This window comes from Martes martes, assembly GCF_963455335.1.
Source record: "Martes martes genome assembly, chromosome: 13".
Lineage (NCBI taxonomy): Eukaryota > Metazoa > Chordata > Mammalia > Carnivora > Mustelidae > Martes > Martes martes.
The window spans coordinates 46,578,719-46,598,111 of record NC_137901.1 but is presented as its reverse complement, the minus strand read 5'-3'; the positions used below and the strand labels follow the sequence as shown (position 1 = coordinate 46,598,111).

Genomic DNA, 19,393 nt, shown 5'->3' with positions numbered 1-19,393 from the left:
ATATCAGCCATATGTTGATGTACATTCATCTTCCTGCACATTCATTTTAATAATAGGCATCATTTTCCTTTAAATCAGGAAAGTATGATATCACTTTCTCATTTGACTAAAATTTAGCATCTTCTGCTCACTAAATCCTTATAACACTGATTTCAGATCCTATAGAATCAAGATATCATCAACAAATGAAACCCTCACTTTCCTCGTGCCACCCCGAATCTAAGAACCTATCCCAGTTTTGTCCCATAGTACACTCTGCAACGATAGAAGCATTCTACACTGTACTGTCCAAAGTGATAGCCACATGTGACTACTGAGCATTTGAACTGTGTTCAGTTAAAAGGAGCTGAATTTTTAATTCTAATTTATGTCTGAATAGCCAAATGTGTCTACTAGCTATCGTATTGGGCAGCATTTCTACACCAACACTGTGCTCGAATTTGTCTTCCTATTTTTATATTTGAAATGTTTTCAAGTTGTCATTAAGGCAACAACCATAAGGCCAATATTTCTATGGTTTGTCTTATACTTTTCTCTCTGGAGACCTAACCTCAGGCAGTGACAGAGAGGTAAGCGAAAAGCCATTTTCAATTTTTGGAGGTCCTTGTTTTGGGTGGAGATAAGATGAGACCAAAAACATCATATAACCTGGCCACTTTTTCAGTGTGGACATTTTCTGCCCCCATAATGTCTTGTCCAAAACCATGCTGAGGAAATAAGGTTAGTTTTATGCCAATTCAGATGGTTTTAGAGTATTCTAACCCTAGAGTTCCTAATTCCCTTTAGAAAGTCTATAAACATCTAGAATAGGTTTCATTTCACAAATAGGTCCCAGAATATCCTTACAATTTAAGAATCCAATGATCAAAGGCATTCTGGAGCCAGTCTACCACAAGTTACAATTTAACATACTTCACAGCTCATTTCAGATTTTAACCTATTTTTGGACCAAACTTCAGGAGTTGAGACAGAGTCAAGATTCACAGAATTAGCATTCAAATTCTGTTGGACAGAAACATGTTTATAACCTGCAAAACATGAAAGTGCTAAACACTGCTGTAACTCTCCCCGACTTCAGGTGCTATAAAAACCTAGAAGTTGCAAAAACTTAATGGTTTTAAGGTTAACATAAGAGCATGATATTCAAGTGAATAAAATAAAAGGTACAGTTGAAGTTGATAACATGAAAAACTGAAAACTATACCAAAGAAACATTTTTTCCAAAAAAACTTTTTTAATGATATATGAGTTAGTATGCTTTTATTTTACCTGTAGCTTCCATTAACAGTGTCTTAAAATTACAATAATCCTAGGAAAGATTGGTATGCTTTGTAAGTCCTTCTACGTTTTATCATTTACCTTATTTTGAGGATAAATAGGAAAGGACTTCTTTTCATGGAGGGAATACTGACTAAAAGTTGAAATATTTAGCACAGTTTTGGTTTTTTTTTTTTTTTTACTTGTTTAACATGATTCTGGCCATAGATATGTAAACTTTATTTACCCGAACAGTTTTAATGTTATTTAGATGCTCTGGTAGATGTTATTTTTGCAAAGTTCACAGATCTGAAAATTATGTTTATGGTTGTCACTCTACACATTAGGCTTAAAAAAAAAAAAAAAGTAGCACTGGTAAAGCGAATGTCAATAAATTCTGGCAATGTCTTCAACCAAACATGGAAGAGCTCAAGTTTTTTAATGTTCCATCATAAAACAGGATTACGGATCAAAAGAGCCAAAATCTCTAAGTTTACAGGTCCTTAAGTCAATAAAACTTCCTAAGTATTAGCAAACTTAACTTCATTAAAGCTGTTGATTTGGAAACATTCAAATCCTGCAACCACTTCATTAAGAAAAAAAAAGAGAGATTAAATGTAGTAGGCAAACTGATACGTTCTGACATAATTATTTAGATTGAAACTCTATCATCCATCAACCTTTTGTAGTTCTAATTCTTCCCAAACCCCATTCCCATTTAAAAGACACAGCCAGAAAACTGATGCTCAGATTTAAAAACAAAAAACAAACAAACAAAAAAATCTATTTCATTTCAATAACACATACTGGTATTTCTCTATGGCTAAGACTTTGACATCACTCCAGATAAAGGCCTGTCTTTTTATTACCGACGCTTTATCTTACCTCTAATCAATGAAGTTACAGATTACAAGTGGTTCTAAATGAAACTACCAACCAGGAAAGGTATCACTATGGTTGCATTATTTAAACTCTGAAATATGCAGTGAAGTCATAAAGGGCAGCAAGTCAAGCTCTGCACGCTCCCCCTACTGGCGGCAGTTTTCAAACAGAATGACAATCTGATTACAGCAATGAAAAAGTTCTAACCGAAAAAGATATATTTGGGCATAGGATCCTATCTTTAGAGCATTATCTACAGAGACATTTGACAGTATCGTCATAACAGACACTATAAATAGCATAAAATATTACTTGACAAAGAGCATTATCTCTATTGTCAGATTTCTTAATTTCAAAATCTCACATTTGAAAAAAAAATTCTTGGTGACAGAGTTAGCTATAAAAGTCAAGTTTGGTTTTTCTATTACCTCTAAGGATTCCTTCAAGTCTACAGCTGAAATTGCATCTTCCTCTTCGTCATCACTCAGCTGGTCCTGGGAACAGTAGTGAGTGCTATAAGCAGAATGATCTTCTATTGCTTCCAGCCAGTCCTGAAGTAATCCAAGAATTGAAATAAAAGTGAAATGCATTTTTACTCAAAAAAGAGAAAATATGTCAATGATTTAGAAAGTTAAAATTTACATGGAGAAAATATTACAGATTCAAAAAAGTAAAAGAAACCCAAACCAACCAACAACAAAAGAATGATGTAGGTCTCTTGTCCATGACATTTCTGGATTAAAAAAACTTCCTAAAACTTTAAAAAATATCATCTATAAGTTTACATACTCAATACTATTAAGATACACATTATAAAAGCTGAGTAGTGTGTGGAAATTTTTTCACTTAAAATTATAGACTTTCCACACTGTTGGATATGCTACTGTATACTAATATATCCAGAAATACAGTTTTACTAACTTGCAATCGAGTTATAAGAAAGCCAACAATTGCCTTGATGCTTTAGCTTTTACTAATGTTTTTAAAATATGAGTGATTTCACAAAAAGAATATTTTCCCTAAAAATATCTGTGTTACTTCTCATTTCTTACAGCATTACTCAAGGTCAAATTTTACCACTTTATGACATGGTCAGAGAGTCAGGATTTAGATCATTTAGGGTTCTTTGCAGGGCCAAAGTTAACCACTTTGGAAATAGATTCTTTTAACCCCTTACATAATTTACAAAAAACAAGACAGGTCTACAAATACTCCTTTGATCTAAAGGAATATGGAGTGTCCATTAAATAACTGCCCAATGAATTTCTGTCACATCAATCCCAATTTGCTTGCTTGCTGCTGTTGTTCAATTTACCACAAAGGAAGGCTGAGGCTATATTGTAATAAATCAAAACACCTAAGCTGAAGCCAGGTTTTGTCACTTGTAAGCTGCGTGACCTTGAGAGAGCACTTCAATCTCACTGGCTTCAGTTCCTGCACCTATAAATTAAGAGGCAGACTATATAATCATTCAGGATTTTTTTCCAAAAATGATTCACAAAATCAAATTAATAAAGATAATTATGAACAGAAAATATCTGCAGGTACATGTTGATAAAGAAATTAATACAGAAGCCAAATTTCAAGCTTCATATAATCGCCCCCATTGAAAAGGTACAGTCAGGGGCGCCTGGGTGGCTCAGTGGGTTAAAACCTCTGCTTTCGGCTCAGGTCATGATCTCAGGGTTCTGGGATCGAGCCCCGCATCGGGCTCTCAGCTCAGCAGGGAGCCTGCTTCCCTTCCTCTCTCTCTGCCTGCCTCTCTGCCTGCTTGTGATCTCTGTCTGTCAAATAAATAAATAAAATCTTAAAAAAAAAAAAAAAGGTACAGTCAACAAAATTTTAGATGTTATTATTGAATTAATCTTATATTGTTTTTAAATGTTAAGTTCTATGAAAGATAAATGAATCAATAAAATTACCTCTCTTGACTGTTGAAGACTATTCTTAGGAACCCTGAAGCCATGAATAGTGTCATCAAAGCATTTAATAAAGAAGAGGCAGCTATCAGTGGATTTTACCTTGGATATAAAGAAGTCAGTAAGACAATATCATTCATGCACATAAAATAGGATATATGTACGTGTGTGTGTGTGTGTGTGTATATATATATATATATATAAAACAGTACATATAATACATAACAGTATTAACATAACTTAATTACACCCAATTGAAATATTTAAAATACCAAATGGTAAAAACTGGAGGAAAAATTGATGCACTGGGGATATCACATGCATTGCAGCTTATCTTTAATAACATCTGGCTTTCATATTCATACTTACTCATTTCTATTTGAATAGTCAAAATATAGTCCTAATTGAATAGTCAATTAGGTATACAGTCAATTAGGTAAATAGTCCTAATTGAATAGTCAATTAGGTATGTAGTTTTGTCCTTCATATTTAATAACTTAGCATGCACTTGAGCTATAAAATTCTTTAAATACAAGAGCCCCAATTTCTTATTCATACCATTCTCCTGAACTTTTTGTTTGAGCTGAATGTAAAAATATTTGAACTGAGTGTAAAAGAGTAAGTACATATGAAATTGATAAAGAAGGGGGAAAGGAAAAGAAGATAAAAAATTATGTTTCATTGAAACATATGTTTGGAAAGTGAGGGGATTTAAGAATGGAAAAAGATAGGGGTTAAGTGGCTGCCTTTGGCTCAGATCATAATCTTAGGGTCCTGAAATTAAGCCCCATGTTGGGCTCCCTGCTCTGTGGGGAGTCTGCTTCTCCCTCTCCCTCTGGTGTTCCCCCTGCTTGTGTTCTCTCACTCACACATTCTCTAATAAAGTCTTTAAAAAAAAAAAAAAAAGGAATGGAAAAAGATAGACTTCTACTTCCAGACCCTACAAGAGTACCACCCTCCTCCTTGCAGAAAACAACTATAAAAAGCAACTGCCCAGGATGGGGGTGGGTGCTGGGGGTGTTGCATCAGTTGGGTGTCTGACTCTTGATTTCAGCTTGGGTTGTGATCTTGGGGTTGTGAGACTGAGCTCTGCGCTGGTCATGGCGTCTACTTGAGATTCTTTCTGTCCTTCTGCCCCTCCCCTGCTTATGCACGCTGGAACGCTCTCTCAAAATGGATAATAAAATCTTAAAAAAAAAAAAAAAAAAGCAACTGCCTGACAGAACGGGAGAGTGAACAAAAATTGACAGACTCAGGGAATGCTCTTGGAGGAAAGGAAATAACTATGCAAATAAGTTCCCACCCCAAGGTTTTTCAGCTGGGACATACAGTGCACAGGGGGACATAAGCAGCATGGGCACACGTGGAAAAATCTAAAGTCTGTCTTTAAGAATTAATAAGGAAAAGCCAGGGAAGCAGAAATACTAAAGAAAGTGGGAGTAATCCTCCAAGGGAAAAAAAGAAGAGATCCCCAAACTGTCTGTTCACATGTCTAATTGATGCTGAGAAAGGATTCAAAACAGTCTCTTAAATACAACCTATATAAATGCAGACCAGAGCTGCCACCCAAAAAACAGAGTTTACAACCTAAACCCAGTCAAGAAAATGACCTGCTAGAACAGTGGAAATAACATTTAACAGAGAAAAATAACAGAACCCAGAATCCCCAGAACTTAACATTTCATAATATTAAGGATACAATCCAAAATTACCTGATACATGAAGAAGAAAGTAGAACATATTCTCAAAAGAAGTCTAATTAAAGGCGAAATTTTCAGAATGGTTAATAGGGACCCAAATATATACTATCTACACAGACAGAAAATAAAGATGTATAGGTTAAAAGGAAATGGGAGAGAAAAAGAGATACTATGCAAACAGTGAGCATAAGGTCTGAGTGCTTATGTAATATTGGGCAAAATGGATTTCAAAAGTAAATACACTACAGGAGATAAAGAGGGCCACCATATAATAATAAAAGGGTCAATTATTCAGAACACAAGATCATTGGTATGTATGTGCTCAATAACTGAGAAATGAACAATTCCACAAGCATAGTTGGTTATTTTTGATACCCCTCTCAGCAACTGATACAATTAGCCAAAAATCAGCAAAACACAGATCTGAACAGTACTATCAACCACCATGACTGGATATTTATAGGACTCTAAACCTAGCAGTAGCAAAATACACATTATTTTTAAATGCATTTACTGGGATAATCCATTCATAGAGCCATTAAGCAAGTCTCAATACATCTGAAAAGACAGAAATCATATAGGACACATTCAATGACCAAAATGAAATTAAATTATAAATCAGAAACAGATCATAAACATCCCAATCACTTAGAAGAACAACACTTCCAATTACTTGAAAATTAAATATTCATTGGTTCAAAGACAAGATTTCTATGAATAAAATTTTTTTTTTAAGATTTTATTTATTTATTTGACAGACAGAGATCACAACTAGGCAGAGAGGCAGGCAGACAGAGAGGAGGAAGCAGGCTCCCAGGACCCTGGGATCATGACCTGAGGCAAAGGCAGAGGCCCCAAAGTACTGAGCCACCGAGGTGGCCCTTAATAAAATTCTACTAATTTCTAATAGAAATTAGACAATATTTTGAACTACTAATGAAAACATACCAAAATTAGCCGCATGAAACTAAAACGGTTACAAAGATAAAAGTATAGCTTTAAATGGCTGTATTAGTAAAGAAAATAGACCTTAATCAATAATCTAACCTTTGACCTTGAGAAACTATTAATTAAAACAAATTAAACATAAAGCATAGGGAAATTTCTTAAAAAGAACAAAAAAATCAAAAGAAAACAGAAAACAAAAAGTTTTAAAAAAATCAAGAACTAGTTCTTTGGTGAGATCAATAAAATTAATAAAACTGCTAGCCAGATTAATCTAGGGAAGAAAAAAAAGACACAAATTATTAATATAAAAAAATGAAAGAGAGCACAGCACTACCTATCATACAAACATTAAAAACATAATAAGGGAATATTAGCATCAAAAGGTTTGATAACCTAAGAAAAAGGACAAATTTTTTGAAAGGCAAAAATTACAAACACCAACCCAAGAAGAAATAGAAAATTTGAACTAGCCCTTTAGCAACTGAAGAAATTTGTAATTACAATCCTTTCCTTAAAAACAACAACAAAAACCCCCAACTTTCTGGCCCATGAATTATATCAGCATTTAGGAAAGAAATAAGCCTAATCTTATAAAAACTTCCAAAAAAAACTGAAAAGAAATATTTTCTAATTCATTATAGGAGACCAGTATTTCTCAGATTCCAAAATGCACACAAAATATATCATGAAATATAAACAGGAACACAGAAGCAAAAATCCTTAACAAAATATTAACAATTTACTAAAATAATAATATATCATGACCAAATGAAATTTATCGCAGCACTATGACTGGTTTATTAACACCCTACGATCTATCAGTGTAATTAACCATATTAATAGAATGAGTAAAACCCTATGATCATTTCAATAATATGCAAAAAGTATTTAATAAAATGCAACAGATTCTCATGATAAGGGCTCTCAGGAAATTAGGTAATGAAAATAATTTCCTAAAGCAGATTAAGGGCATCTATGAAAAAAACATCTATGTTGTCTGTTTTTTTTGCAGACAACATGATTGTGCATGTAGGCGATGCTGAGGAATCTGCAAAAAAGCTACCAAAACTATTAAATGAATTTATCAAGGCCACAGGACTCAAAACAAATTTATATATAATAGCAGCAAAAAATAGAAAATGAGAATTTCAAGCCCATCATACTAGCTTCAAAAAATAAACACATAAGGACAAATTTAACTAAAAATTATATGACATTATAAAAGGAAATTAAAGAAGATTTCAATAAAGGAGAGATATAATGTTCATAGCTTAGAGGTATTGAGAACGTTAAAGTAACAATCCTCCACAAGTAAATCTATATAATTAATGCAATCCCAATCAAAACAACCATTCCCCAACACTGAAAATTGATGGAAGATATACAACATATTGAAAAGCATTTGCTCAAGAAAAATCTACTGAATCTCTCAGTAAGAACAGTGGATGCTGTTTTAGCCTCAGTCCGCTCCATTTCCCCCTCCTCCTTTCTCTGTGGCAAACTGTATCATTATGGGGCAAGCTTTAAATACTGGGGCTGACTTTAGAGTAGGGCCCTGAAAAATCCAATTCTACGGCTTTCTCAAAACAATAGCAATCTTGGTAGCAAACAATCAGGAAAAGCCACAATCACAGAACATGAGGTCTAAAAATATTTGGCCAGGCAACAAACTGGCAAATGAGCCAGACATTAAAAAAGCTCTTACAAAAATGTTCAAAAACTAAAGTAAATCATAAAGAATTAAAAGAAAGCATAATGACAATAACTCATCAAATAGAAAATATCAATAAAAAGATCCAAGTTATGAAAAAGAACCAAATGGAAATTTGAAAATTCCAAGAACGGAAATGAAAAATTCACTCAAGATAATTTGAGATGGGGGGGTACACCTGGGTGGCTCAGTCTGTTAAGCGTCTGCCTTCAGCTCAGGTCATGATCCCAGAGTCCTGGGATCGAGCCCCACATTGGGCTCTCTGCTGGTCAGGAAGCCTGCTTTTCCCTCTTCCTCTCCCACTGCTGGTGTTTCCTCTCTTGCTGCTTCTCTCTCTGTCAAATAAATAAAATCTCCAAAAAAGAAAAAAAAGATAATCTGAGATGGAAGGGGGGAAAATGCAGGACATTATCACATGTACCAACAGACAAAGTCACAGAAGGAGAGAAAAAAAGCTGAAAAAATATTTAAAGAAATAATGGTTGAAAATTTCCCAAGTTCAATGAAAATATTAGACATTCAAGAAGTTCAATAAACTCAAGCAGGATAAATTCAGAGAGATCTATACCTAGATACATCTTAGTCAAACTATTGACAGCCAAAAACCAGAAAATATTGCAAGTAATGAGAAAAAGGACTCCTCAAACACAGGGGAAGCATAGTAAAATTAACTATTTACTATTTACATAGTAAAATTAACAGCTGAGGGGCACTTGGGTGGCTCAGTGGGTTAAAGCCTCTGCCTTCAGCTCAGGTCATGATCCCAGGGTCCTGGCATCGAGCCCCACATCGGGCTCTCTGCTCGGTGGGGAGCCTGCTTCCTCCTCTCTCTCTGCCTGCCTCTCTGCCTACTTGTGATCTCTCTCTGTCAAATAAATAAATAAAATCTTTAAAAAAAAAAAATTAACAGCTGACTTTGCATCAAAAACAACAAAGGACAGAGGTAAGGTGATGACATATTCAAAGTGCTGAAAGAAAATTACTCTGTTTTATAAAACTATTATTCTAAAATGGAGGTAAAATACACTCCCAAATTAAAAAAAGACTCAGGCAATTCATTATGTATACCTTAAAAAAAGAGTAAAAAAAAGTTCCTTAGACTAAAATAAAGTGACGTCAAACAAGAGGGGAAAAAAAAACCCAGATGCATAGATAATTCTAATAGAGTATATACTTTCTCTTTTCTCAAATAATTTAAAGCAATTTACACAATTGTAAAATTGTATGGCTGAGCTTGTAACATACTGAGGTGTAATATATATGACAATAATAGGACAGAGGATAAAGGAAGGAAATGAGCTGTCTCAGAACAAGGAAATGGCCCCATACATGCACCAAAAAAAATAAACAGAACTAGAAATGATAAAAACATAAATTAGAATAAAAGACTATAAATCTTTCTCCTCTCTTCTCTTTTTAAAAGCACAGGAGATTAACTTGCATCCACATAAAAACCTATATACTAATGCTCACAGCAGCAGCATTCCCAAGAGACAAGAAGTAAAAACAACCCAAATATTCATTAACTGATGAATGGATAAGTATTGTCTATCCGTACAATGGAATATTATTTAGCCATAAAAGGACTGAAGTAATGATACATGCTATAATACAGACGAACCTCGAAAACATTATGCTAAGCAAAAGAATCCAGAAACAAAAGACCACATATTATATGATTCCATTTATATGAAATGTCCAGAATAGGCAAATTTATAGAGACAGAAATCAATGGCTGCCTGAGGTCTAGAAGAGGGTGGTACTGATAGGCAATGGGGTATGATTGCATATGGGTATGAAGTTTCTTTGTGGAATTATGGAAATGGATCTAAAATGGATCGTGGTCTCCTCATGGTTGGCACAAGTGTCTGACCATACAAAAAAATTATTGAATCATTTCAAGTGGGTGAACTGTATATGATGTGAATTATAGTTCAATAAAAACATTATAATTAGCAATAATCGTGCCTCAGATAAACCTCATTGGCTACGATACTGCCACTGGGAAAAGCTCAATAAAAATATTTTAAAACAAACATACAAATTGTATAAAGCAATAGATATAACACTGTATCACTGAGTTTTTAAACATGTAGAGTCATGATATATATAACAATAAGGACAAAGGAAGGGGTAGGAAGTGGAACTATATTAAAGCACAGTAAGTATGGAATGAAGTAGTTTTTGATGGATTAAGATGCATATTATAATACCCTGAGCAACTATTAAGAAATAATTTTAAAATATAGTAAAATACAAACAAAAGGAAATTGCATATGAGACATACATATCTTATGTAGAAGATGAAGAACAAACAAAACGAATACAGAAACAACAAAATGGCAGAGAGAAACCCATCTATATCAATAACATTAAGTACAAATTCATTAAACACTCTAAGATTTTATTTTTAAGTAATCCCTATAACCCAACAGGGGCTCAAACTCACAACACCTAGATCAAAAGTCACATGCTCCACTGACTGAGCCAGCCAGGCATCCCTCATGAAACATTCCTATCACAAGGCAGAGATTGTCAAACTGGATAAAAATACCAGATATGAGTGTATGCTCTCAGTAAGAGACTTATTTTAGAATGCCTGGGTGGCTCAGTTGGTTGAATGACTGCCTTCAGCTTAGGCCATGATCCTGGAGTCCTGGGATAGAGTCCCGTATTGGGTTCCCTGCTCAGCAGGGGGTCTGTTTCTCCCTCAGACTTTCCCCCTCTCATGCTTTCTCTCTCATTCTCTCTCTCTCTCTCTCTCTCTCTCTCTCTCAAATAAATATTTTTTCAAAAAGGAGAGAAAGACTTATTTTAGATTAAGACACATAAATAGGCTGAAAGCAAAAGGATGGAAAAAGATATACAATGCAAACAGTATCTGTATGAGAGCTGGAGTGACTATAGTGATTGTTATGGACTGAACTGTGTCCTCCACAAATTCATATGTGGAAGCCCCAAACCTCAATGAGACTATTTGTAAATAGGGCCTTTAAAGAGGAAATTAAGATTAAATGAGGTCACAAGAGTGGGGCCCTAATTCAGCAAGACTGGTATCCTTCATAAGAGGAAGAGAAACCAGGGATGCCTGCACACAAAGTAAAGCCATGGGAGACCTGCCAAGAAGGCAGCTATCTGGAACCCAAGGAAAGAGGCCTCAGGAGAAATCTATCCCTACACGTCAGAGCTGAAACTATAAAATTCATAAAGGAAACATAGGGATAAAGCTTCAAAGCAGTGGACTTGGAAAGGGTTTCTTGGACATGACACAAAAACACAAGTGACAAAAGAAAAAATAGATAAATTCGACTATCAAAATTAAAAACTTCTATGTATCAAAGAGCACTATCAACAGAGCGTAAAGACAACCCACGGAATGGGAGAAAGTATTTGCAAACCATATACTGATAAGAGGTTTATATCCAGAATATACAAAGAACTTCTACAACTCAACACCAACAAAAAACCCAAACAGCCCATTTAAAAAATGGGCAAAGGACTTAAACAGGTATTTCTCCAAAGACAATATACGATGGCTAAGAAGCACATGAGAAGATCTTCAACATCAGCATTCATTACAGAAACCCAAGTCAAACTGCAATTAGATACCACCTCACACTCATTAGGATGCTCAATTAAAAAAAAAAAAAAAAAGGGAACAAAGTGCTGATGAGGATGTGGAGAAAGTGAAATTGGAACCCTTGAACACTGTTGGTGTGAACATAAAATGGGCCAGCTGCTATGGAGAACAGCAGGGAAATTCCTCAAAAAGTTAAAAATAGGGGCCCTTGGGTGGCTCAGTGGGTTAGGGCCTCTGCCTTTGGCTCGGGTCATGATCCCAGGGTCCTGGGATCAAGCCCCGCGTCGGGCTCTCTGCTCGGCGGGGAGCCTGCTTCCTCCTCTCTCTCTCTCTGCCTGCCTCTCTGCCTACTTGTGATCTCTGTCATAAATAAATAAAATCTTTAAAAAAAAAAAAGTTAAAAATAGAACTACCATATCATTCAGCAATTCCACTTCTAGGTCTAGATCCAAAAGCAGGATCTTGAAGAGATATTTGCACATCTGCGTTCACTGCAGCATTATTCACAATCACCAAGAGGTGGAAGCAATTCAAATGCCCATTGACAAATGAATGCATAAAGAAATGTGGCCTATACGTACAATGGAATATTATTTAGCCTTTGGGGAAAAAAAAAGAAATCCTGTCACCAATTACAGCACGGATGATTCTTGAGGATATCAGACTAAGTGAAGTAAGGCAGTCATAGAAAGACATAAAACTGTATGATTCCACCAGCAGGAGGATGGAAAGTAGTCAAACTCACAGAAACCAAAAGTTAGAACAATGATTGCAAGGCACTGGGGGTACGAGAAATAGGCAGTTAGTTGCTCAATGGACAGAGTTCCAGTTTTGCAAGATAAAAAAGTTCCAGAGATGTGTTGCACAACAAATTAAACACAGTTCAGTTCAGTAGCTTGAACTACAGTAGCTACTGAACTGTACCCTTAAAAATGGTTAAAATAGTGAATTTTATGTTATGTGTTTAACCACAACAAAATTTTTTCAAAAAGGAAAGAAATTCTGACACGTGCTGTAACACGGATGAAGCTTGAGGATTCTACTAAGTGAAAATAAGCCAGTCACAGAAGGACACATACTGCCTATATTTACTTATACGAGGTACCTAACAAGGTCGAATTCATAGACACAGGAAGTAGAATGGTGGCTGCCGGGGCCTGGGAATAGAAAGCAACGGAACTAGTGACTGAAGGGTATTGAGTTTTAGTTTGGGAAAACAGAGTTCTGGAGATGAATGGTGCTGACGGCTGCAAAATAATACAAATGTACTTAAGGCCACTGAACTGCACAATGAAAAAAATTAAGAAACTGAGAGTTGAAACACTATTAGAAAAAAAGATCTCAAATCAATATCCTCAGCTTCTACTTTAAGAAACTACAAAGTAGACAGAGTGCTTTAAAGCTGCCACACAGGGGACGCTCAGCAGCTTGTGTTTATATACGACTCATAAAAGTCGGCTTTAAGCACACATGTACAGAAGAAACAAAAGTTATAACACAAGGTGAGGCATAATACAGCAAGGGCTGACCAATCTCACAGAAGTTAAAGAGCAAGAAATTTTAAAAGCATGGGCAGAGCACCTCCTTTGTTTTTTGATCTAAGGCAGACAAGAACCAGATAAAGGGCCCAACTGAGGAAAAAGCTTGGTATTAAGTAGATGTGTCTAGAGCAGGGACAGAAGAGAACGGCCAGGATTGCCCTGAAAGAGAAAACAACAAGATGACACAGGTAAGATGACAGGAGGACCCTGGATCTCTGGCCCAATGCGAAAGGAACACAGGGTGGGAGGACTCTGAAGGGACCGGCTATGTAATTCGGCTGTACTCCTGGGGAATGGGCCCTGTCTGTGACTCCCCAAGGGGAACACCTGGTCTTCTGGGGGGGGGGTTCGCCCTGAGAAAGGCAGGTGCTGTGCTCTGAAGAGCAGATGGACTGCCACGATGTGTTGACCACCCTAAAGGATCTGAAGTAGGAAATAAGGAAGCATGTCTAGGCTCCAGTCTTAGACTAATCTCTACAGAGGAGAAACTCCTTTTTTCTCCTGGTTGATAAAAATATAAACAGTGAACACAGAGAACCCAAGAATCCCAATTTTGAAGCAGGCTTTAATTTTTAACACCAGAAAAACTTCCGTTATCCCAATTTACCCAGGTATAAATACACGCATACATGTAGGACAGACATACATAGGTATATACACATGTATGTGTGAATGTACATATATACACATACAAAAACAAAATGTTAAAGGCTCTTTGTGTTCTCAGGTAACTCATCTCCCATCCCACAATACGTGGAAATAAAAATTGATTGTATTTTTAAAACAGAAATTCCACAATTTTTCTTGTTCTCAAATAAAAATACAAGTGCCTTCTACCCCCAAGATTTTACAAGGCAGCTTATAAAAATAATTTTGGGCATTTACTTGCAAAACTGACTTCATGGTTTGAGAAAAAGATGCATGTGTCATCCTACCGTGCATACTGCTTGAGTTAGATGCTTGCATCCCTGGCGATAAATATTACGGACTGCATCAGGCCTTCAAAATAAATTTTAAATTAACAAGACAAAAGGAAAAGAGTTAAGTGAAAACTTTTAATCTTTCAAAATTTAGATAATGAAATTTAATACATATCAAGATAATACTTACTGTTTCCTATACCATGAAAGGACTCCATGTTCTAACACTACCCAGAATAATCTCCAGCCAAAAAATCTTGAACTCTAAGGGAAAAATTGGCAATGATTTTCTGAAGTGACTCATCCAGATTCAAATACCTAACTGATAAAAATTAAGTTATGACAGTTCTATTGTAGTCTTTCATCAGACAGTACTAATGAACATTAAAAAAATGATCAAACATGGGGGCACCTGGGTGGCTCAGTTGGTTAAGAGTCTGCATTTGGCTCAGGTCATGATCTCAGGGTCCTGGGATGGAGTCCCACATCAGGCTCCATGCTCAGTGGGGAGTCTGCTTGTCCTTCTCCCTCTGCTCCTCCCCACACTCACACACACACTCTCTCTCTCAAAAAAAATTAAAGAAAAAAAATGATCAGGGGTGCCTGGGTGGCTAAGTTGGTTAAGCGCCTGCCTTTGGCTCATATCATGATCTCAGGGTCCTGAGATTGAGCCCTGCACTGGGCTCCTGGCTCAGCAGGGAGCCTACCTCTCCTCCCTCTGCCTGTTACTTCCCCCTGCTTGTGCTCTTACAAATAAATAAAATCTTTAAAAGTTTTTTTTTAATTTTAAAAAGTATCAAATATGAACTAAGGTACTCAGTGCATTAATGAAAACATAACACAACAGAGGGACAGGAATAGAAGAAATGCCATACTAATAAGATCAACAATGAACACTCTTTATGGTTCTAACAATATTGTTCAGGGATATTTATAGGAAGATTTTCAATTGTGGACTTCAAAGACAAAGTCTGGAATGAAATGCTGAATAAAGAGTATTCTGATTTTATACCATATAGACATACTTGTACATAAATATATAGAGGCAGTGCTTGCAAGTGCAAAAAAAATGCATGCTCTAAAATAGTTAATTCTAGAACGTAACTGAATTCCAAAATGCAAAGATAATCTTAGAACCAGATTTTATATGTGTGCTCTGTGACAATTCAAGTATTAAATTCCTATTAAGTCCTCCCTAGTTCAATATTCATAACAAAAACATTGCAATTCCATGATTAAGGAAAAGAATTTGTTCTCCCACTCTGTTCTGTATGAGCTTATCACCTAAAAGTGTCAGACCATCAACACAAAGGACAGCAATTGCTACAATAAGTGGAAGCCTAACGAAGTCCAGTGCTACAGGAAATGGTCAATGTCGTCAGATCCAAGACAGATTATATCAGAAATAATTTTTAAATTTTTTTAAAAATTTCATTTGAAAGCATGAGAGCGAGCATGAGAGCGAGCATGAGAGCGAGCATGAGAGCGAGCATGAGAGCGAGCATGAGAGCGAGCATGAGAGCGAGCATGAGAGCGAGCATGAGAGCGAGCATGAGAGCGAGCATGAGAGCGAGCATGAGAGCGAGAGCACAAGCAGGGGAAGCAGCAGGCAAAGGGAAATGGAGTGAGCACAGAGCCTGATGCAGGACTTGATCCTGGGAACCTGAGACCATGATCTAAGCTGAAGGCATATGCCCAACTAGCTGAGCCACCCAGGCACCCTTTAAGCTTATTATTATTATTATTATTTATTTTTTTTTTTTTTTACAAAAATGGACCCCCTGAGAATTCTTTCTGGTTTTATAAATAAAAAAAATAACCCCAGCCTACCTTCCAGAGAGGGCCTTCATATCGTTTCAACACTTTGTAGACAACCTATTAAGAATACGTTTTCATAAAAAAATGCCATCCACATATTTCAAGAATTCAAAATCCTTTCTAAAAAGGATCATATGCAAGTAGTCCATTACTACATACCTTATTACCGATAAGAATGTGTTTCATTTCAGCACCCTGAGCAAGGTCAAGCGGTTTCTGATCTGTATAAAATACAAGAAAAGAAAGAAACCAAGAACTTAATTGTATATAAAACATGCTATTATAGCATATAAGATTCTTTAGTTATTCCAGTGGCCACACCTTTTTCTTCTCCTGCCAAGTTACCCACCTGAAGCTGCCATCTCAACTCTTTTTGGCTCTCATTTTGGTAGCTAACCATTAAGCCAGCAAGCAAGATTAACCTCAGAACACTCTGTACAGGTTCTGTGATCCTTCAAGCCTTCTTACTTCAAAATCATTGTATTAGTTTCCCATGGCTGCTACACCAAAGTACCACAAACTCAGTGACTTCAAACAGTAAGAATGAATTCTTTCATAGTTGCGGAGCTCAGAAGTCCAAAAGCCATTTTGCTGGGGCCAAAAATCAAGGTGTAGACAGGATTTCACCCTTTCTAGAGGCTAGGGAACAATCTATTTCCTTGCCCCTATCTAGTTTCTGGAGGCCATTTGGCCATTCCAGCCAGGCGCCCCTATACTGAAACATTTATACACAACATAGTAACAGGAGAGTGGCCAGTTTTGAGAATACCTGAAAAGAGAGGAATCCATCAATTAATTATACTATTCTATTTTTTAAGCTTTAATAAATTCCACATTCGTTAATATGTGGTCCCCCCATCTTCAAAGTACACCACTCCAACTGCTGCTGCCATCCTTAGGTTTTCTCTCTCAATGTTCTGAGCTCCCCCCACCTCCATAAGGACAATTGTGAGTATATTGGGCCCTCCTGGATAGTTCAGGATTATCTCCCTATCTCAAGATCCTTAACTAATCACTTAACTAATCTTTAAGGGGGCCATTATTTGGTCTACCATATCCACTCTTGAGCTGCTTCACCAGAGAACAAGTAGCAGAGAAAGCTCACAAGCTAAGAGCATGATGGTCCACAACTGAGGACAAAAGTAAAAAGTGATAATGGAGAGTGAAACCAGTAAGGCATTATGGGAACTTCTGCAACATCATACCTGCAAGCATTCTATGTTTTGCCAAACAAAAACAGAATTTGTTAAAGTTACTTTTTTGAGTTTTGAAGTGAGCAGGCCACTGTATGAAGCAAGCTAGCTTAAAAAAAAAACAGTCATCTCCGAACCTGGAAGTAGAAAATGGTACTTTCAAAGTAACGTAGCTAACTGGTTTAAGAAAGGTAACATATTCTATCAAATAAGCTTTTTTAAAAATAAATTAAATTCAACATATAGTGTAGTATTGGTTTTAGGAGTAGAAGTTAGTGATTCATCACTTACATACAACACCCAGGGCTCATCACAAGTGCCTTCCTTAATGCCCATCACCCATTTAGCCCATCCCTCCACCTACGTCCCCTCCAGCAACCCTGTTTGTTTTCTATAGTTAAGAGTCTCTTATAGTTTGTCTCCCTCTCTGTTTTTATCTTTTATTTTTCCTTCTTTTCCTTTCCCCTATATTCATCTGTGTTGTTTCTTAAATGCCACATGAGGATATCATATTTGTCTGACTTATTTCACTTAGTGTAATACACTCTAGTTCCATTCATGATGTTGCAAATAGCAAACATTTAATTCTTTTTGATGGCTGATCAAATAATCTTTTTATAAATACCAAACACCAGCTGTGGTGTTAGGCAGTCTTTTGTATGGATTTCTCCTAACAAGGATCTACTATGCACCAATTAATATTTTAGGCACTGGGGATTCAGCAGTGAACAGGACAGAAAAAAATGGAGAAGGGCAGGGTAGGCATAGAAAAAGAGAAAAAGATAGTACATTAATAAAAATTACATGGCAAAAGGGCACCTGGGTGGCTCAGTCATTTAAGCATCTAGTTCTTAATTTCTGCCCAAGTCATGATCTCAGTGTCCTGGGATCAAGCCCTGCATCAGACTCTGTGCTCGGTGGGGAGTCTGAGATTTTCTCTCTCCCTCCCCACCTCCCACCCAGCTCTCTAAAATAAATCTTTTTTAAAAATTACATGGCAGATAATATATTATGCTATGCCGATCTTTCTAAGCGAATGATATGATAGAGAATGACTAGGATACCACTTTAGACTGGAGACTGGGCAACTGATCAGGGCAGGCCTTTCTGAGGAAAAGGTGTTTAAACTGAAAGGAAGGATTTGGTCTTGAGAAAATATAGGGGAAGGGCATTCCAACAGACAGAACACTAAAAACAATTTACTGGGCAAGAGAGACAGACGCCAGAAGCCACATCATGTCAGGGCTTTGTAGGTCAGACCGTTGTGAGTCAGCAGAGGGGTTTAGGTTATTTTAAATATGATGAAGAGCCACTGAAGGGCTTTAGGAAAAAGAGTAACAGGCTCTGACTTCTGTTTAAAACTGTCGATGTGTTAAAAAGAAGTATTAAGAAGGATAATAGGAGGGGTGCCTGGGTGGCTCAGTGGGTTAAGCCTCTGCCTTCGGCTCAGGTCATGGTCTCAGGGTCCTGGGATCGAGCCCCGCATCAGGCTCTCTGCTCAGCAGGGAGCTTGCTTTCCCCTCTCTCTCTGCCTGCCTCTCTGCCTTCTTTGTGATCTCTCCCCCTCTGTCAAATAAATAATAAATAAAATCTTTAAAAAAAAAAAAAAGAGGAGGATAATAGGGGAAATGTGAACTCTGGCTACTTGATGATTTTGTAAAATTTTTACTAACAGGATAAGGTTATTGTAGCAATGTTTTTTAACAGCTCTGTTGAGATATAATTCACATATAATTCACCCATTTAAAGTGTACAATTAATTCAGTGGTTTTCGGTATATTCAGAGCTATGCAACCATCACATGGTTATAGTTTTTCCTAAAGGAGCCCTTTTATAAATATACTGAAATACATTTTTTAAAGATTTTGTTTTTAAGTAATCTTTGCACCCAATGAGAGCTTGAACTCACAACCCTGAGATCAAG

At 36.5% G+C, this 19,393-nt stretch overlaps 1 protein-coding gene across 1 annotated transcript in view; it reads right to left on the bottom strand.

The window, feature by feature from the left end:
• OSBPL1A (oxysterol binding protein like 1A) overlaps window positions 1–19,393 on the bottom strand; it is a 226,835-nt gene that overhangs the window by 142,048 nt on the left and 65,394 nt on the right. Inside the window, exons 8-13 of the mRNA XM_080821884.1 lie at window positions 16,436–16,497; window positions 16,289–16,333; window positions 14,649–14,722; window positions 14,474–14,537; window positions 4,062–4,160; window positions 2,568–2,690 (exon numbers count right to left, since the gene is read on the bottom strand). Coding sequence (XP_080678010.1) covers window positions 2,568–2,690; window positions 4,062–4,160; window positions 14,474–14,537; window positions 14,649–14,722; window positions 16,289–16,333; window positions 16,436–16,497 — 467 coding nt within the window. The remainder of the gene's footprint in view (window positions 1–2,567; window positions 2,691–4,061; window positions 4,161–14,473; window positions 14,538–14,648; window positions 14,723–16,288; window positions 16,334–16,435; window positions 16,498–19,393) is intronic.